Genomic DNA, 17,022 nt, shown 5'->3' on the forward strand with positions numbered 1-17,022 from the left:
TGAGGGTAGGCATGTCCCACTAGCCCCTTATTAAGCCAAAATTGGCATGTTCCCAGAGCTATCAAAGATCTGTATTGGACCTGATAAAGAAAGACCGTTTTCCAGCCTAGTGGGTGAGGCTTAGAACATCTTGGAGCAGCCTTAGAACAAAACATGAGGTCCATGGCTTGCCAACTTCCAATCAGATACAAGAAAAGCATGTGAAAGGAAGCAGGCCCTTACATCACAGTTGTTACTGCAGCTTGGATTTTGTCTTCTTAGAGGACACAACCTACAATTTGTTCAATGACAGCTGGAAAATAGGAGGGAAGAACAAGATAATAGTCATCACACTGCTACTGATAAAGATGGAAAGACTACTGTGTTTAAGATATTACTGGTCCAGCCCAAGAATCCTTGTTTGTCTTTGTTAGCTAACCTGGATGCCCCTCTGGTTCCATAGTTGGTCCCTTCTGCCTGGCTCACCAAACAGACAAAAGATTACTCAAAAGCTGGCCTTGAATATTGTGCTCTTTAGGAGCTCCTCTGGATGTGACTCAGACTCATCTCTTGTGTTTGTGTGGCCGGGTATCAACGTAGGGACAGGGCATAATGTGAGAGCACTTTGCCTAAGCAATCAGCTTCCATTTGCTGTCTTATTTCCTAGTCCATGTGTCAAGTTACTGACTTGCTGAGAGGCTGGATGTAGTTTCCTCTGTATTTTTCCAGGCAAATACTAGTTGTAGCCAGAAGAGTTTGTGCAGCAAGGTACTGTGTCCCACTTCCCTGCTCATTTGTGAGACCTACCTGTCTGCAAAAGACTCGCTCCGAGATGCTCCCTGAAGGGAAGTTGGGAGCAGGTATTTTTAACTTCAGTTTTTCTTTAGAATCTAAAGAGAGAGCAAAATCAAGCACTGCATGGCTGGTTTTCTCTGTTTTAATATAAAATAAGTATTTTTCCAACATCTTTTTGAACTAGGAGAAAAATCATTCCCAGACCTTGTTCCTTTAGAAAAGGCTTCTAAGTTATAAGTCTTAAATTCCACAAAATGGAAAAAAATAGCCATTAGCTGTAGCAGTTGTTTCACAAACTTCCCTTTAAGTAGACCAGGTGCACTCAAACTATCATATCATATATTTTCTGTCCAACCTTCATAAATAACAGAGGCTTAGTAAGACTTACAAAGTATGTGCCATGCTGTAGAGTCAGGTACAGCAGTAACAGGCAGGAGATCACAGTTGGGTTTAAGCCAGACTAAAATGAGGTGCAGCTTAACAGTGGCTGATTTTCCATGTTGATGAATGAGGGATAACCAATGCCTTGTTTTCCTTGCAGTGGACGAAAAAAAGAAGTCTTGATGAGCTCCTGAGAATTGTATTCAGTACTCCTTGGCCAGCATGGAAATTCCTAGAAGAATCTAAAAGAGGGACATCTTGTCCTGTTCCTCAGGTTAACACACTCTTTAAGAATCAGGAAAATGTACAATCTAGCTCCTTGCTGTGTGTGTAGATCTGGAAGGAGTGGAGACTTCAAACCACTGGTACAAAGTTCACAAACTCGGTGAAGTTTCTCAATAATAATAAGTCCTAAACATACTCAGAAGTTCTGTTGCTGATCCTGGTATTTGTCAGGAAGATACATATTTCCTTGTAACCAAAGCTGGAGTTTCCATGTGAGCAAAGTCATTTCTTCTGAGGATTGGTGACTCTTCGGAGACCTCTCAATCGACTGAGCAATTCCGTGATGAAGTCCTGCAGTAAGAGTTGGTTGAAGAAGGATGTTGTATTAATTCCAGCACTCACCAGCCCAAAGCAACTGTGGCGTTTCCATCATTCCCACATTCACCCTTACATTGAGCAGAAACCAAATTTTGACATGTATTGAGCAAACATATCTTTTAGCTTAGGAAAGGAGACCTTGTGATGGATGAGAAGGGTCTAAAAGCTCCTGTCCCTTTCCCTGTCTCCCTTTGGAACAGCCATGTTTACTTTCTCCTTAGGAACTAGCCTGACCCTCTTTATCCCAGATACCTGCTTTTCCCACCGTGAGATGACCTCAGGATGCTGTTGTTCTCTTTTAGGTTCCACTGCTTCCTGTTGCCACCATAACCTCCTGCCCACTTCTGCTGCCCTCCCAATCTAGGGCAAAGCAAGCTGTCCCTCTTGTTGAACCAGTAGAGCTCTATGTTGTGAATTGCAAACCATCCTGGAGCTGTGCCAGTTCTACAAGGAAGTGGCTGGCAGAGAAGAGGTGGAGCAAAACATGTAGGACTAATGATAATGTTGAGCAGGGGTTGAGGACAGGCAGAGCAGATAGATGAGCAGTTAATGGAGACAAACCCTGACTACTTTGCTGACACAGCCAAGGACTATGAACTAAACTGGCCTATCTGGTTATTCCAAGCAGAAGGCAATGTGCAAACTTTACCCTCTGCATGGCAAGTAACACCACCATAAAGAGGTGTGCAGCCTTTCTTACCCAGAGACATCGCTACATGTTCTTGTAATTAGGCAAGGTCACTGGAAATACTGCAGCTTGTTACCATTTGTCCTGTGCGGAATCCCAGCATCCTCACTTGGGTGATCAGAGGTTGCCACAACATGCTCTGGAAGTAAATGCCTAGGATCATACCTTTCTTTTCAGTCAGTCCTTTCAGTTTCTTGTCTGCCTTCTGCAGTTAAACTCCTGAGATCTTTCAAGGGGACTGGATTCAAGATCCCCAGGGTGAAAGTATGTGTTATTGCCAACAGGGCAGCAGTATCTGTATTCAGCAGGTACTGTGCTGTCCACAAGACACTTTCATGGCTTCTGACTTAGCAGAGCAAACTCTGTTCAGTTACCGCTCTGGGAATGTGAGATTCTTGCCTCAGATCTGACATTCAGACACTCTGAAAACTATTTCATATTGCCAGCTTTGCTGAAACCCCTGGTGGGAGAGTATCTGTGATGATTGCTACAGCCCAGTTTAATTTCAGTGATACTAATATTGATTCAGTGATTGAACTTCAGTCATGCATTCATCTCATTTTCTGTGTGTTCAGCACTGCACAGCCACATCAGCTTGACAACGCGTGGAGTCTGATTGATGATGTGCAAGCAGAATGTTCACATGCAGTGCATGGGGCTGAAGCAGTGATGGGAACATATTTTGCACAGGTGTGCAGTGCAGCAAAGGCAATCCCTGTGTGGTGCATGCACACAGTATTACCTCCAATTGTCTGGACATTGTGGGATTTAACTCTTTAATTCAAAGTAAAAACTTCCAAAGTTATGTGGGGAAAAAAATCCATGCGTAAAATTAACCTACATGGCCACTGCTCAGCAGTTATCTGCCCAGTCTAACCTAAGGGCCATTCTACATCCTTGTCACTCATAACCCTAGAGTGTTTTAAGCTAAGAATGCGTTCAGTTAACAGTGTAAAAATGGTTATGTGAGCTATGGCACTGTCTATGGCTTTTCTACACTGAGGATCAAACAGCAGCTCAGACTGATCAGCTTAGGATGTCTGAAACATGGAAAGAACTTCCTCTGATTGTAAAGCATAATTCCTTATTTGCTCTAGTGCTCTGCCTTCAGCTCATTCATGTGCATTTATATGTAATTTTACAATCACAGAATGAAGTGGCAAACACCTCCCATTATGATTAAACAAATCTGCAGCATGGTAGTGTCTTGGCTACTCAGCCAAGCAGCAGCAAAGACACCGTAACAGAATAGTATAACATGTATACATGTAAATTTATATGCTTTGCTCACCTCTGTGGGGCTGGAGCACTCATGGAGGATTTCCTAAAAAAACAAGGAGTCATCATTTTAGTATTTTATGAGTTGATCTAGTTCTCCCCTCCCTACAAAGAGGAAGGCACAAGAAAGCATCATGCAACACTACCAACACCTATTCTCTACCCCATGTGCCACTAGTCTTTACGAAGAGAACTTCACTAACTTAAAATCACCAAGTCCCTCTATCTGACCTGTAGTTTTATTTTCTGTTCTTCATTAGGGACCTCCAGGAGATCTTCAAGATCAATTTGTGGTTCAGGGAGCGGCTGCCTCTGTTTCCTCCCTTAGCTAAAAGGGAAAAAAAACCACCAGAGTTAATTAACCTTCAAACTTCTAAGAACTCTAGAGGCCATCTTTAAAGAACTAAGCAGCTGAGTTACAATAAAACTATGCAGCAAAGTTCAGGTCAAGATATAAATAATCTCAAAAAAGGGAGGTTCTTGTAATGAGGGCATGGATTCCAGCCCCTATGTAGCAGACAGGCACACATCCTGCTGTAGACATTCTTCATCTTTTCCAACCACTACATGGCTCAGGGATCATCACCCACCATTGGAAGACCATTTCAAGGATATCAAAATGCAGTGCCACATATACCAGCCTGTGACACTCTTCCTCTATGAGGAGTTCACCAAACAGAACTCCAACAGGCTTAATCTTGGAGAGGCATAAATAACAGAAGGAGATTTTAGGGTTTTATGCTAATTACACTCATCTACTTTGTATTTATACTAAGGCTTTTGGCAGTAATGGAGAGAAAATTATGCTGTTGAAAGACCTAACAATATTTTGCCATCTTTCTCTAATAGATATGAGAGGGATATAATAGTCTCCTTTAATGTAAGAGGGACTCCAAGTTTTGGTGACTGGAGTGATAATCTTGTACTGCATTGGGGTGTTAGTTCAAAACATTTGTACACTTTATCACAGACACATTTTAGCTTCACAAATCTCTGCAAGGAAACCAGCCTGTGTTTTTCCAGTGTATTTGCAAAATTAATCTTTCACAACGCAACACTAGTGATATTTTGGCATAGTAATCAGTAGAATAAGGATACTGGGTGAACAGCACAGTTCCTGATTGCCAGGTTGTGGCATTTATGGATGTGTCCGTAAAACATTAAACATTAAAGACAATATTTACAGGAAAAAAAGAAACTTTTCCTGGGCAGTCACTGATACTAAGCCAGAGAGGAAGTAGAAAGCCCTTGTTTAACTTTGATACACAGCTAACTTAAGAATAAATAATAAACCAGAGTTAAATATATTGCACTGTGACCCACACACTATTTCTTCTTAAAAGTAATATTTTTCATGTGACTTTTTAGAAAACAGGTGTTGATCCAGGCTGACTTAGTCTCTGGTTAAGAAACTAAGTAGGCTGGGAGGGTGAGATAGGGTAGGAAATCCCTGTGGCTTTTAGTCCTAGTGTGGATGTTCTTCTGGATTCCATATGCAAGGAATCATCTCAAAAATGAGTCTTAGTTTTGTTGCTAAAAAGCCTCATGACAGTAAACATCATAGCATTCCCTGCGTCAGGAGGTGATGTTTGAGCTAACCTTGCTGTCATTTGAATCTCTGGAAGACACCCAGGAACTGCACTGCGAAGGGCAGGTGGAGCAAAGTAAGAGATAACAAAGAGACAATTGTAATGGAAGTTGAAGGATACAAGGAAGCCTAAAGAAGCAGGCCAACTAAATAGTCTTGTCACAATGCGCAGAGGAGAGCAGGATGACCTGCTGGACATCTCCGTGATTACAAGTAATTTACTGTGGCACATGTATGTATTTGAAGAGATCCTGTTAACAGTCTCTGACCTGGCACAGCATTATGTTATGTAGTTCCTTGTAGCAAATCTCTTATGCTGGCCTGAATACATCAGGAAGCAGGGAAATCTCTTGTGCTGAAGAGATACTAGCAAGGGCAATCCACTGGCAATCTGTTCCTGTAAGGGCATGGCTGGGTTTCTCACTTGTGCCTGCTGGGATTTTGCAGTAGGGAAAAAGAATCCCCTTTGGGCATCTGCTCTGATGACAGATCATCTTCTTCCAGAGAATGATCATCTTCATTCTCTGGAAAACAGAAGAACATAAACTGACTTGTTTTTCTGACACCCTTGAAGTGTAAAGGTGTATCTCTGTACACTTCAGCAAGTAAGAGTAGCACATGGAGGACCCCATCCTGGGTCATGTTACTGGTCATACCAAGTGCTTCTTGTCTGTCTCAGAAAAAAAAGTGACAAAAATGTAACTCTTTAAAACTGCAGTAATTCTCCAAAGGGCAAGATGTTCTGTTACTCAAAGCAGCAGACATTCTCCTTGCTTGTCTCTAGCAAACCTCAACAGTCAGGAAAAGGACTCTGAATTGAGCTACCAACTCCAGGGACAGTCCCTCAAATGCCAGTGTAGGATGGCTGGGAAGCAATATTGTCACTGCCACTCTTTTGAACAGCCTTCATTCAGCAGGACTACCATGGTAGCACTTTGCAGACACACTGAATTTTGCCTGTCTGACTGGGTCTGCTGATAACTTCTGCTCCCACGTGCACTATATAATGTTTTGTAATGCATTGTGAAGAGGCCTAAGATACAGGTAAGAATTTCTTACTATCATTTTAATAAACTATAGAAAACAACTGGAAATTCACAACTAACTTGAAGAGATTAGTAATTTTTACTGAGCAAGCTGTGTTTGGGAAATCTAAAACAGTTAGTTAACTGAACAGAAGCAGTAATATACTCATTTTCAGAGAGCCATGCATTTGCAGAAGAAGAAGGGACCTTTTTCTCCATATTTGTTTTCTGCCTGTTCTTTGCATAAGGCATAAATTAAAACAGAAATATTTTATCTCCCAACATGGCATGAGAATCTGGCACATTCCCACACAAATTTCAAATACACGGTCACACAGGAAGTCACACAGAAAATTATTATAATAATGATCATAATAATAAAAGCAACAGCAACAACAATAATAAGGACAGACTTAGAAGCAGTTCCTGAAGTCTGGGTCTTCAGCTGTGAAGGTGACATTATTCTATAGCTCTCAGGCCCAGAAAATCAGCCTGGGCAGGCAAAAAATTTTCTCATGGCAAGTAGCACGAAACCCACCATTCATGGCCTGTTCTGAATGTCCACTTCGGTGTTGATTGCAATTTGAAACTGCTGATGCTCAGAGCGGAAGGCTCTAAAAAATCATCAGCTCTTATTTCCTTGTGTCTCAAAAGTGTGCTTAACACTGTGCTGGGGTGCAAATACAGAGTACAGGGCAGAAAGGGCCTGGCAGTGCATTTAGTCCATCCCCATCCAGGACATAAATAAGCAGTTTTACACAATTTGTTAAACCCATTTGTGTCATCTGTTGAAGATGGAGATTCTCTGTGAGTCAAGAAAGCTGTATTTTCTTACTGTATCAGCCGCTGCTCTAGAGAGAAAAGCAAAATCCTTAATCAAGCTATTTAAATGTATTTAAGATCATGATGTACGATGGGGGAAAACCTTTCATCTTTTACTGTACCACACTCCAAAGGATTATCTCAACCACAGAAGAATGCTATTGCTTCTGAAAGTACCCAGCATAACTATCATGCATCTAAGGACAATATATGAATAGAAGTGATAGTACAGGGTTAAAATTTCAATATACCCTGGCAGTGCTGGAACTTGAATGTCACTAACCCAGCGAAAAAATGCAACAGCTGAAGTAAAATCATGTACCATTCAGATGCTGTAGGCATTCCTGGCTCTTTCCTACTGGGACAGCTCTCAGTCAGGCAGGAAAAATTTGGGAGAGACCGTTCCTGGTGCAAAGGAAAGCTCAGGCAAGGGAGACAGCTCTGAGGATTGGTGAAGATGGAGGCATAAGATTTCTACATGTGAGCAAAGAGTTTTTTTCCCAATCTTCCCTGTTGCCAGTAGTGTGTGCAGACTCTGCAGTTACAGCACATTCTGAAGTGTCTCATTCAAACAGCAGGTAGAGCCTCACTGTTGTGTCCAAAAAGAACAGGGATACACTGATCACTCTAACCCAGGTAGCCTGGATACTGCTCACCACAAAGCCACTCACCACATGGAGCTCAGCAACAGGAGTCATCCCAGGTTTATACATCTCTCTAGGTTGTGCTAGTCATGCTGAGCAATAGCTACACCCCCTCAGTGGGTGCAGCTCCAGGCAGTTCAAAGCCAGTTGGATTGCATCAGTGCAAGCTTCCCTGCCTGCCAACACACCAGAGTGCTGCAGAGGGGGCATGGAGATAACCTGCTGCAAGCTGAAGACAAGGAACTATTTCCAGGGAAGCAGAGCAAGCAAACCTCTCTGCCAGCACACAGGGCCTCTAGAGCCATTCACCTGACAAGCAAGTGGTTCATGTGCCCCAGCTACTCACCCGGCACTGGTAGAGCTCCTGCAGCTGGGCGTTGATCCATTCCTCCAGGTCTAGCCAGCGCTGTAGGTCTTTGCGGTTGTACTTTATGGTCAGCTTGCCCAGTTTCCTGTGTGATGATTCCTCCCCAGGTTTCTCTGGTGTCTGGAAAGTCACCCGGGGCAGTGCACTGGAGTTGCTGGCCATCCTCAGTGCTTCCTCCTCTGACAGCAGGAGCTCTCCTTCCTCTGGGCTCCCTCACACCTTTTCTCTGCTTCCTTTACCAAAGCCTCTCTGCAAGCAGTGCCTCCCAGCACAAGCTAGTTACAGGCACCAAGGCTGGGAGGCATTGGTGATCCTAGGGAGAGAGTTAGGGGTGGCCACAGGGCTGGGGCAGCAGCCAGGCTCTGCAGGCTGAGTTACAGCTGCAGACTCTTGGGTTTCACCATCAGATGTGCTGACAGGAGCAGGGAGGCAGGCAGAGTTGTTGTAATAACATCTGTTGTTAAAAGAAGCCAAGTGAACCAGGGAATTGATGAACCATGTTTGTTAATATTTAACACAAGTCAGGTCCAAGAGGTGGGGAAGAAGGAGGTTTAAATTACTGTTTTCCTACAGGCATAACTTACATGCATGTGCAATTCCAGAGGGCTGAACCATACATAATGCATTGAATCCTGCTGCAGTTCATACTCAGTAAACTGCCTGCAGCTACAGGGTTTAGCTCCCTTTGAGATGATATATTTGGCATTTTCCAGCTAAAGCACTGGACCCAACACAGACGAGAAGTGGTCTGGAATCAGGCAGCTCATTCATTATTTTACAGCAGTAGGTCAGGAAATGACACTGCAACACAAAGTTGGGCTCAGCAGCTCCATTTTTCATTCTATATTCTCTAAGTTAAGTCCATCTCTCTCAGAAATTTCTGTAGAAATCCCAGTATCATGAATTTGAAATTATTTGTGCAAGGAAATTTTGGGATAAAAGAACATATCTGTGCTCAAAAAATACAGTATTTGATGTGATGGCCCTGCAGGGGAAGACCTCACTAGGGATATAGCACCATCTCCCTCCCACAGAAGAGTATCCATGGTAAGCAGGTTCACCTGCTGAGACATCATAAACGGCTATCAGACTGTATATTATCAATGCTTGGTTTACAGTTCCTCCCCGCCTGGTTAAAGGTCTGCAGCATTATTGCCCTATGACATTTAGAAGGATATGTGTGAGAAGTGCACACTGCTGTTCTGTTCAGAGGAACAGAAATCAGGCTGGCTGTGATTACAGGGTGCCAGGACACCTCTTTTTCCAGCTGTTCCCAGAGCCCTCCAGCAGCCTGCCCAGAGAGCTGCCCCACCACATGGACAAGCCAACTGAGACTTCTCCATCCTGAAGCAGATCAAGCACCTCCAGTCTCATGATTCATGGGGAAAAAGCAAGTAAGCCTCTGCTGTCAGGAACCAAGGTGTTTCCAGTTTGGAGGCCAAGAGCTAGATAAGCCAAAGGAAAAGCAGCTGACCCTTTTCCTGCTGAAAGGTGCTGCCAGACAGCATGAGGCAGCCTGTAGAGGGGCTGGTCTCTCAAAAGCTTGCCCAGTCTCCCTGGCACAGCTCTGTCCCCATCCCCAAAGGGATGGTGATACAGCCAGCCAGCAAAATCTTGTACACAGGGTAGTAGAAAAAAGAGTAGGGACATTACAGCCCTTTTCATCCTTAACGTGGGCAAAAAAATAAAATTAAAATATTTTTTTAAAACCCTTTTCAGACTGGAAATTCTGCAATTTGCTTTCACATACAGGAAGAATAAAGTGTTAAAGTATACCTGAAACTGATATTATCTCCTCTGTTTCTCTGACAGCCTAAAACTTCTGTCCAGAAGACAACAGTTAACTATTTAATTTTAGCAGCTTTACCCATTTTTCCTTACTGCTTGGCTGTATCCCTGCTCTAATTCCACTCCTAAAACTTTCTTATTTAGATCAAAGTTACACAGAAAAATCTGTGTTGAGAGACTTGTAGCACACTTAGTGAGTGCAAATTCTTCAGAGATTCTTAACCAGTGGAAACCTTGTAAAACCCATTGAACAACTTATAATACCTTTACAACTATTGACTTTTCAAAGGTTAATATGGCCTAAAATGGGCAGATATTCACAAAGTAAGTCTGGACCAAAGGACACAGATTCAGGTGATAAATTCCTGTTTCCAAATAGAAGTGCTCTATTTTGGTGTTCAAGGATTGACATATTTGAAGAGGGGAAAGAGGGAGGAAACTGTACTTCTTTGGTCCCAAGAATCTCCAGAGAGGCTGGCATTAAGACCAGAGAAAGAGGACCAGACTTAAAGGGGAAGCTACTGGTTATCTCTGAGTCACTCCGGATGTCTGCAGCGGCTGAAGGGCTGGCAGGGAAGCCCCTTTCTTCCATCCCCTGTGCTAACTCTGGTGTTCTTGAGCAGTTTAGTTAATCTCTACATGAAAGGTAGGGTTTGGCCTGTTAATATTCTGCCAGCATGGTTGAATTTATGAAGCAGAGGATCCAGAAGTCACAGGGGAGCTGTGAAAATGAGGAAAAAGGGAACATAACCTGCTCTAGTGGCTCTTCAAATCACTTGAACTGCTGTTAAGTTGTAACCTCACCTGAGCTGAGATGCCACATCTGAAAAGGTCCACAGGCCTGTTCATTGACTACCAGACTCACCCCAGGACCTGTACTCCATCAAAATGTAACAAACAAGGGGCACAAGCCCTCCTGCTACTCCATCAGTGCCACCCTACAGCTGAACAAGACGTTCAGAGGATGATGTCAGAGGCCCTCTCAGGAAAGCTGCAGGCCAAAATGAGCCAGATTACAGGATGTTCATCATACTGCTTTGGCTTATTTCAGCTTAGTCATGAATTTGTTGTAATAAGAAGGTGGCAATATAGAAACAAATGTTTACTGATAAAGTAGGCTTCCTCCAGTAATAAAATGTTTTAATCTATGATTAAAGCAAGAAGAAGCAAAACCAGTGCAAGATCAGTGGGTGTGGCAGAAGTTCCTGCAGGAACAGGACTGGATGCCTCATTCAAGGTAGGGGATATTGTCCCCTTGAATGAGGCAGCATCTCCTACAGGTGCCACCTGCCAGTGCTGGTAAATGCCAGCTGCCACCAAAACAAACACAGCTCCAAGACTTCCTTCATAGTGCCACACCCCATCCAGTCCTTTGCTTGCATACAGCAGATTCACATGGCCAAAGGGACAAAAAGACATTCAGCATTTTGTTTGGACAGAATCTCAGAGATCTCAGGCATGGCTAGGAGATGGAATCTTATTTTCAGCCTAGTTATTTCTCCCTATAGCCTCAGGCATACAACCTGGAGCAAAATTTCTGGAGTGAACACACATACTTGGGCAACTAAGTCATCTAATCAGACAATCTGTTTTTTCACAAGAGCTGTGCACATGTAAGCGCCGATGGACCTCTGCTGCAGCTGCTTGTGATCATCTTCTCTGCAAATCTGCGTATATTTATGTTGGTGAATAAAGGGAGTTTAAACCTGGCCAACATATTTGAATTGTTAGACTGAAAGAAGCACTATGCCTCAGTTTCCATGTGTGTGACCTGGGGTTGCTGATCCTCCAGGCCTACCCTAAAAGTGAGGTACCTCTGAAAGGAGGGGAGGATTCAATACTGTGGAGTTGGACTTTTATGGCTGTCTGTGGTGCCAGAGGGCCACCAAACCAAGCTGAGCATAGGCATCATAGTACCAAACAGCTCTGACATTGATCCAGGCAGCAGAGCATCCAAGGGCATGAGTCAGATCCAGTTACACTCCTCTGTTCTTGAAGCTAATAATCTCCATCCCACACCTGTGACCTAAGCTAGTGCTTCTCTTTCTTCCTGAGCTGATGACTCTGGTGTGTGCTTAATAATTCAGAGGGGCCCCAGCTCATCTTTCCACAGAACCAGGTTGTCCCCTTTCCCTTGAGTCCCAGCCTAGTGAGGAACATTCCCTTCAATAAAGCAGAAGCCACTCTCCAGCTGCTTTAGAAAATAATCACTTTCCCTGTGGTTGCAAGTGTGATAGTTAACACAAATTGAACTAGAGAAGCCAGCAGAGGTGACTGTATCAATACTACAGTGACACCACAAGGTAAAGAGGTTCTGTTCCTTCCTGGGAACAGGAATAGGCACAGAAAAAATGTTGTGCTATAAGACAGTGTAACCAGGACTGGAGATTAAAAAATCCAGAGCCCTAGGTGAGCAAGCCCAGTACACCCAGCACCTTGATGTCCATCATCCACTTTCTTTATTTTTCAGTTATCTCCATGAGAGCATGGAAACCAAAAAGCCTGCATCATTGCCCTAGAGTTCTAGCAAGTAGAGGGAGAATGCATCATCTCTCACCCTCAGCTTCTGGAGATATAGGGAAGCAGAAAGGAATATCCAGCTCATAAAGTCCCCAACTTCACCTGAGAAGTACTACCACCTTCCCATCAGCACAGGCTGAGAAGCCAGGTGTCAGTAAGCAGCCTTATTCCTTTCTCCTGACAGGCTCACCTTTCATAAGGCACTGAAAGGGCACTGGGAAGGAATAATGACAGGTGTCAGAGGAAAACATTTCCCAATTTGACTGATTGACCCAAATTGCACTATTTGGCACTGTCTCACAGAATAGAGAGGTCTCAGCAATAAAGAGGTCAGGTAAGCTGGCCTGCCCACCTGCCCTTCCTCTGGCCTCAGTTACTGGCGGTCAAGTGAAGCATAAAGGCTGATGTCTCATCAGCAGTTCAGAAGGGTAAATGAGAAATAGCTGCACATCCTCCTTTGGCACACCAATTTTCCTTGTCTGTGTCCATCCACAGACTGGCTGGAGGTAGCAGGTTGAGTAAGCATCTCCACTGAGGAAGAAGACCCCCTTCCCCTTGAATACTTAGAGAAGCTGACAACATGAATTAGATGCCAAAATAATTGTTTGGAGATCTTTGAAAACCTGCCCATGTTGTTTGTTTCTATCCCTCTTGTTTGTTGCTCTCCCTCATTACACTGCTGTTTCCCTAGAGGAAGAGGTCTGAGACACTGATAGCATAACTGACATGTTACATGTCTTCATGTAACACAGAAGTTTCAGCAAGTCTTTGAATGAAAGCACTATTCAAACTGAATAGTTGAAGGGGATCTTCCTTGTTTTCCAGCCTGCTTTCAACATTTTAGGCTTGCAGAGGTTGTACAGCTCTTGCACCAATAAGTTTATTATGACCCAGTCCCCTTGAAAGGGTAAATTCCATTTGCAGGGACTGTACTGCTCAGACCTGCAGGGAAGATGCCATCTACAAGCAGAGGGGAGAGCAGACTTTCCCATGAGGCACTGGCAGCTGGCCTGAAGGTGTGGAAAGAAGATTTCTGGGGATGCAGTTGCTGTAGGAAGTAATGGAAGAGAGTCTATAGGGAACCCTATGGCCAATCCTGTTCCACCCACTGGTGCAATGAAGAACAAACCAAGTTGTCTGTGAGAACTTCAGTGGGAAAAACTAGAGCTTCCTCTAGCTCCTGCAAATTGAAGGTTTTTTGCTTCACATTTTCATACCTATGTGCCTGTAAAAGCCTAGCATATAAAAATGCAAATACTTTCTTGGTGTAACCAGTCTAGACACTATTTCCACCTCTTCCTTTCCCATTGCTCCTGCCTTTAAGGGTTTATCTTGACCAGCAACATTAAAGTAAAAACCAGTGCCATGAAACCGTAGACAAGAACATCCCCAAAGAAACAATATAGCCTCATTGTAACTCCCTCCCCAAAGCTACCTCGATGCAATGGGAATGGCTCTCAGGAGGACTCAGCAGGCTATCATCCTTTCTCCTGCTTTGTTCCACAGGACCAGTGGTTAGTCATAGCCTGATGAGATCCCTTCCTGTCTCCTTCCTTTGCCACATCTTTGTGCCATCCCTTGCATCCAGGTCTCACCCCTAAACCACACCAGGAGCTTTAACCTGAGGCAAATACAACAAAACAAGCAAGCAAACCTGTCTCCCAAGTTTCAATTACACATGGAGCAGTTCCCAGGTAAAACACAGCAGAATGGATCCACCTGCAGTAGCTGGTAGGACAAGCTGCTGTGAGGAAGTCATTGCAGATGATGATGCCATGGAGCTGGGCTGCACAGCGGGACAAAGGGGAACCTGAATCAAGCCTTCCTTATTTTTCTGCCTGTTGGAGTCACTTCCTCCTGGAAGGTGAGCATCCAGCTGCCAAAGGTGCTGTGGTCTCAAGAGTAATCACACAGAAAGAAGGGAGGTGATAGAGGCTCCTGCACTGCATTTGTTACAAGGCATGCATGTCTAAGACCTCTTTTAATCTTAGTCAAATATTAAACTATGGTGTGATTTACCCTCCTGAGTCATTGTCGGAATAGTTCTTTCCAGACTGAGAGCAGACACTTCAAAGACAGACAAAAGTTAACAGTGACTCACTGTTTCAGGACCCCTTAAAAACACTCCCAAGTTATAAAATCACACACCCTACTTTCCCTTTACGCTAACATGAATAATACATGTCTCAGCTGAAGCCATGGGAATTTATTCATTTTGCAGAAGATGAGGTCTGTAATGGGATTTTGAGGTTAGGAGAGCTAAAATGGAGTTACTGAGTTGGAAGAAAAGCTGCTGCCACAGAGAGGGGCACTCCTAGTAGAAGTCCTTGATCTTGGACCCAATCTCAATTAAAATTTTAATTACTGAATTCCTCCAGAATAAACTGGGCATATTTAGAAACTGTGCTACTGTTACTGAATATACTGAATAAAACTAAGTATGAAGTGACTATAAAGACAGTTAAGGTGAACAGCAGAAAACCTTGCAGCAGAATTTAGCACAGCCTTCTGCTAAAAGCCAATAAAAACACCTATTCTAAAGGCTAGGCTTCATCTTCTTATGAAGGGGCTTTTATAAATATTTTTTTTAAGTGGTGGGAGACATTAGAGATGCCAATGAATCCTCACAGTTCTGTGTTTGTAGGAATTACATTACTCCTGTATTGTTTGGCACAAGCAGAAGAGACATCATGTCCTTCAGGTTTGCAGGAAATCTGTGACAGATTCTGTAACACAACACTACTGCTGAGGCAGATTACATTATTGTCAGTGAGACAAAAATACCAAACTGGAGTGTTTAGGCACAATTCTGCCAGTGGAGATATACAAACACAGTCACTGGTTTGCCCTGGGGCCAACTGCTCCCTGCTCCTCTGTCAGAGAACTGCACTGAGTCTTACCTGGCTCCACTCTGAAGGCTTTGAATATTTATCCAGGAAAAATCTATTCCAGGTTAAACACAAGAGAGAGTTCCCAGCAGAGCATCTCAGGCAGTGCAGAACAGAAGGAGACAACCTTGTTGCCATTTTTATTTCTTCTGCACATATTTAGATGTTCAAATACAACAAAACAAGCAAGATCAGCTCCCCCTTTACTGCTTGCATGGTCTGCAAGTAGGTCCAAAAGGTCTGGTTTGTAAATGGGGTGGGAGACACCCATGCTTTTTCTGACAGACTCATAAAGCCAATGAGGAAAGAAAACATCTCCTTGCTCTGCAGATATTCATGTTTTCTTTATCAATTTTCAAGGTTTATTTTATACTTTATCACTGCCAGATCAAAGCAATTCCTTTTTCCTAACAGATGTCAGTACTATACAAATATCAACATCAGGCCATAGAAAGTCATTAGAGGTAAGGAAAAATTATATTCCCACAACATTATCCTCCTATCATGCTTGTGACAGCCAGGAGGCAGAAAACATGTCTCTAAGGACTCCCAAGAAATCCTGTGAGGATTCCTGAAATCCTGGATCAGAGTTACAGAAAGAAACAGGAAGAATTTAAATGCTGGACACCAGAGTGGTCTCACATACCACAAAGCCAACTGTTGTTTGATACATAGCTGCTGCTCACCACCTCTTTCTGAAGACATACCATGGAATGCCATCTCAGATTTGCTGTTGTTATTTTAAGTGATGAAGTATTTCATTATAAATAATGTCCAAGCAAATTACCAACATTCCCAGCCTCCCTAAGGACAATGACAGAGGGATAAGAGCAGTTTGCCCAGGGGTTTTAGGACTGTTTACACATAGAGGGGTGGATGACACAGGTGTATGTGTTGAACAGAGGAATTTGATCATGGATCTGCAAGTAAAAGCATGAAGGGGGGAAATAAATATATGGACAGGCAGCCTTTGCATTCGTGTGGCCCCAAACAGCACCGTCCTGCAAGGCAAAGGCACTACAAATGGACCACAGCTAACCTGTAGGAGATTGAGGAGAACAATGAAGTGCTGCTCATGAGTGGGGGGGGGGTGATTATTTTAGATTTTCACTGCTGGGGTAGCAGGGGTCCTGCCATTCAGGCAGCCTCCAGGTACGATCCCAAGGGCTTTCGCTGTAAAAACCAAAAAATACCGTGTCCCAAGAGCAGGGAATTCATGATTTCGGGATGCCTGCACTGAGCACAAAATCTCTTGCAGCAGCAGCGGCGGTGAGCACTGCAGGCAGGGCTGCAAGGCTGACTCATTTGGGTTAGCGAGACACGGGCTAATGGTGCCGGTGACCACACCGAGCACAAGGGCGACTGCCACACGGCACAGATCGCCTGCTTCTCGGCTTTCAGTTCCTCTGGAGCATCCTTAGCACGGGGATGCAGCTAGCACCCAGCAGGTGGGATGCTCCTCTGCAGTGGCTGCCCTCGCACCTGCGGCAGCGAGAGAATCCATCTCGGCTCTGCTCCAAGGGGAGTAGAAGATCGTATCAGCTTGCCTCTCCTCCCCTTCCTCTTACGCAATTCAGCATGCAAGGGAGTGACTGGATTTTTTTTTTTTCCCCACTCTCTCAGGGAGTTGGTTTTCACTTCCTGTGCTCGCCGAGC

At 43.9% G+C, this 17,022-nt stretch overlaps 1 protein-coding gene across 1 annotated transcript; it reads right to left on the bottom strand.

The window, feature by feature from the left end:
• Window positions 1–1,572: 1,572 nt before the first annotated feature.
• Window positions 1,573–8,332, bottom strand: PPP1R14D (protein phosphatase 1 regulatory inhibitor subunit 14D). The gene is given in 5 exon segments (XM_036384157.2): window positions 1,573–1,731; window positions 3,738–3,770; window positions 3,956–4,024; window positions 4,026–4,052; window positions 8,150–8,332. Coding segments are annotated over 5 exon segments (381 nt in total). The 3' UTR covers window positions 1,573–1,662.
• Window positions 8,333–17,022: the final 8,690 nt, after the last annotated feature.

The sequence above is a fragment of the Molothrus ater genome, chromosome 6 (assembly GCF_012460135.2).
Source record: "Molothrus ater isolate BHLD 08-10-18 breed brown headed cowbird chromosome 6, BPBGC_Mater_1.1, whole genome shotgun sequence".
NCBI lineage: Eukaryota > Metazoa > Chordata > Aves > Passeriformes > Icteridae > Molothrus > Molothrus ater.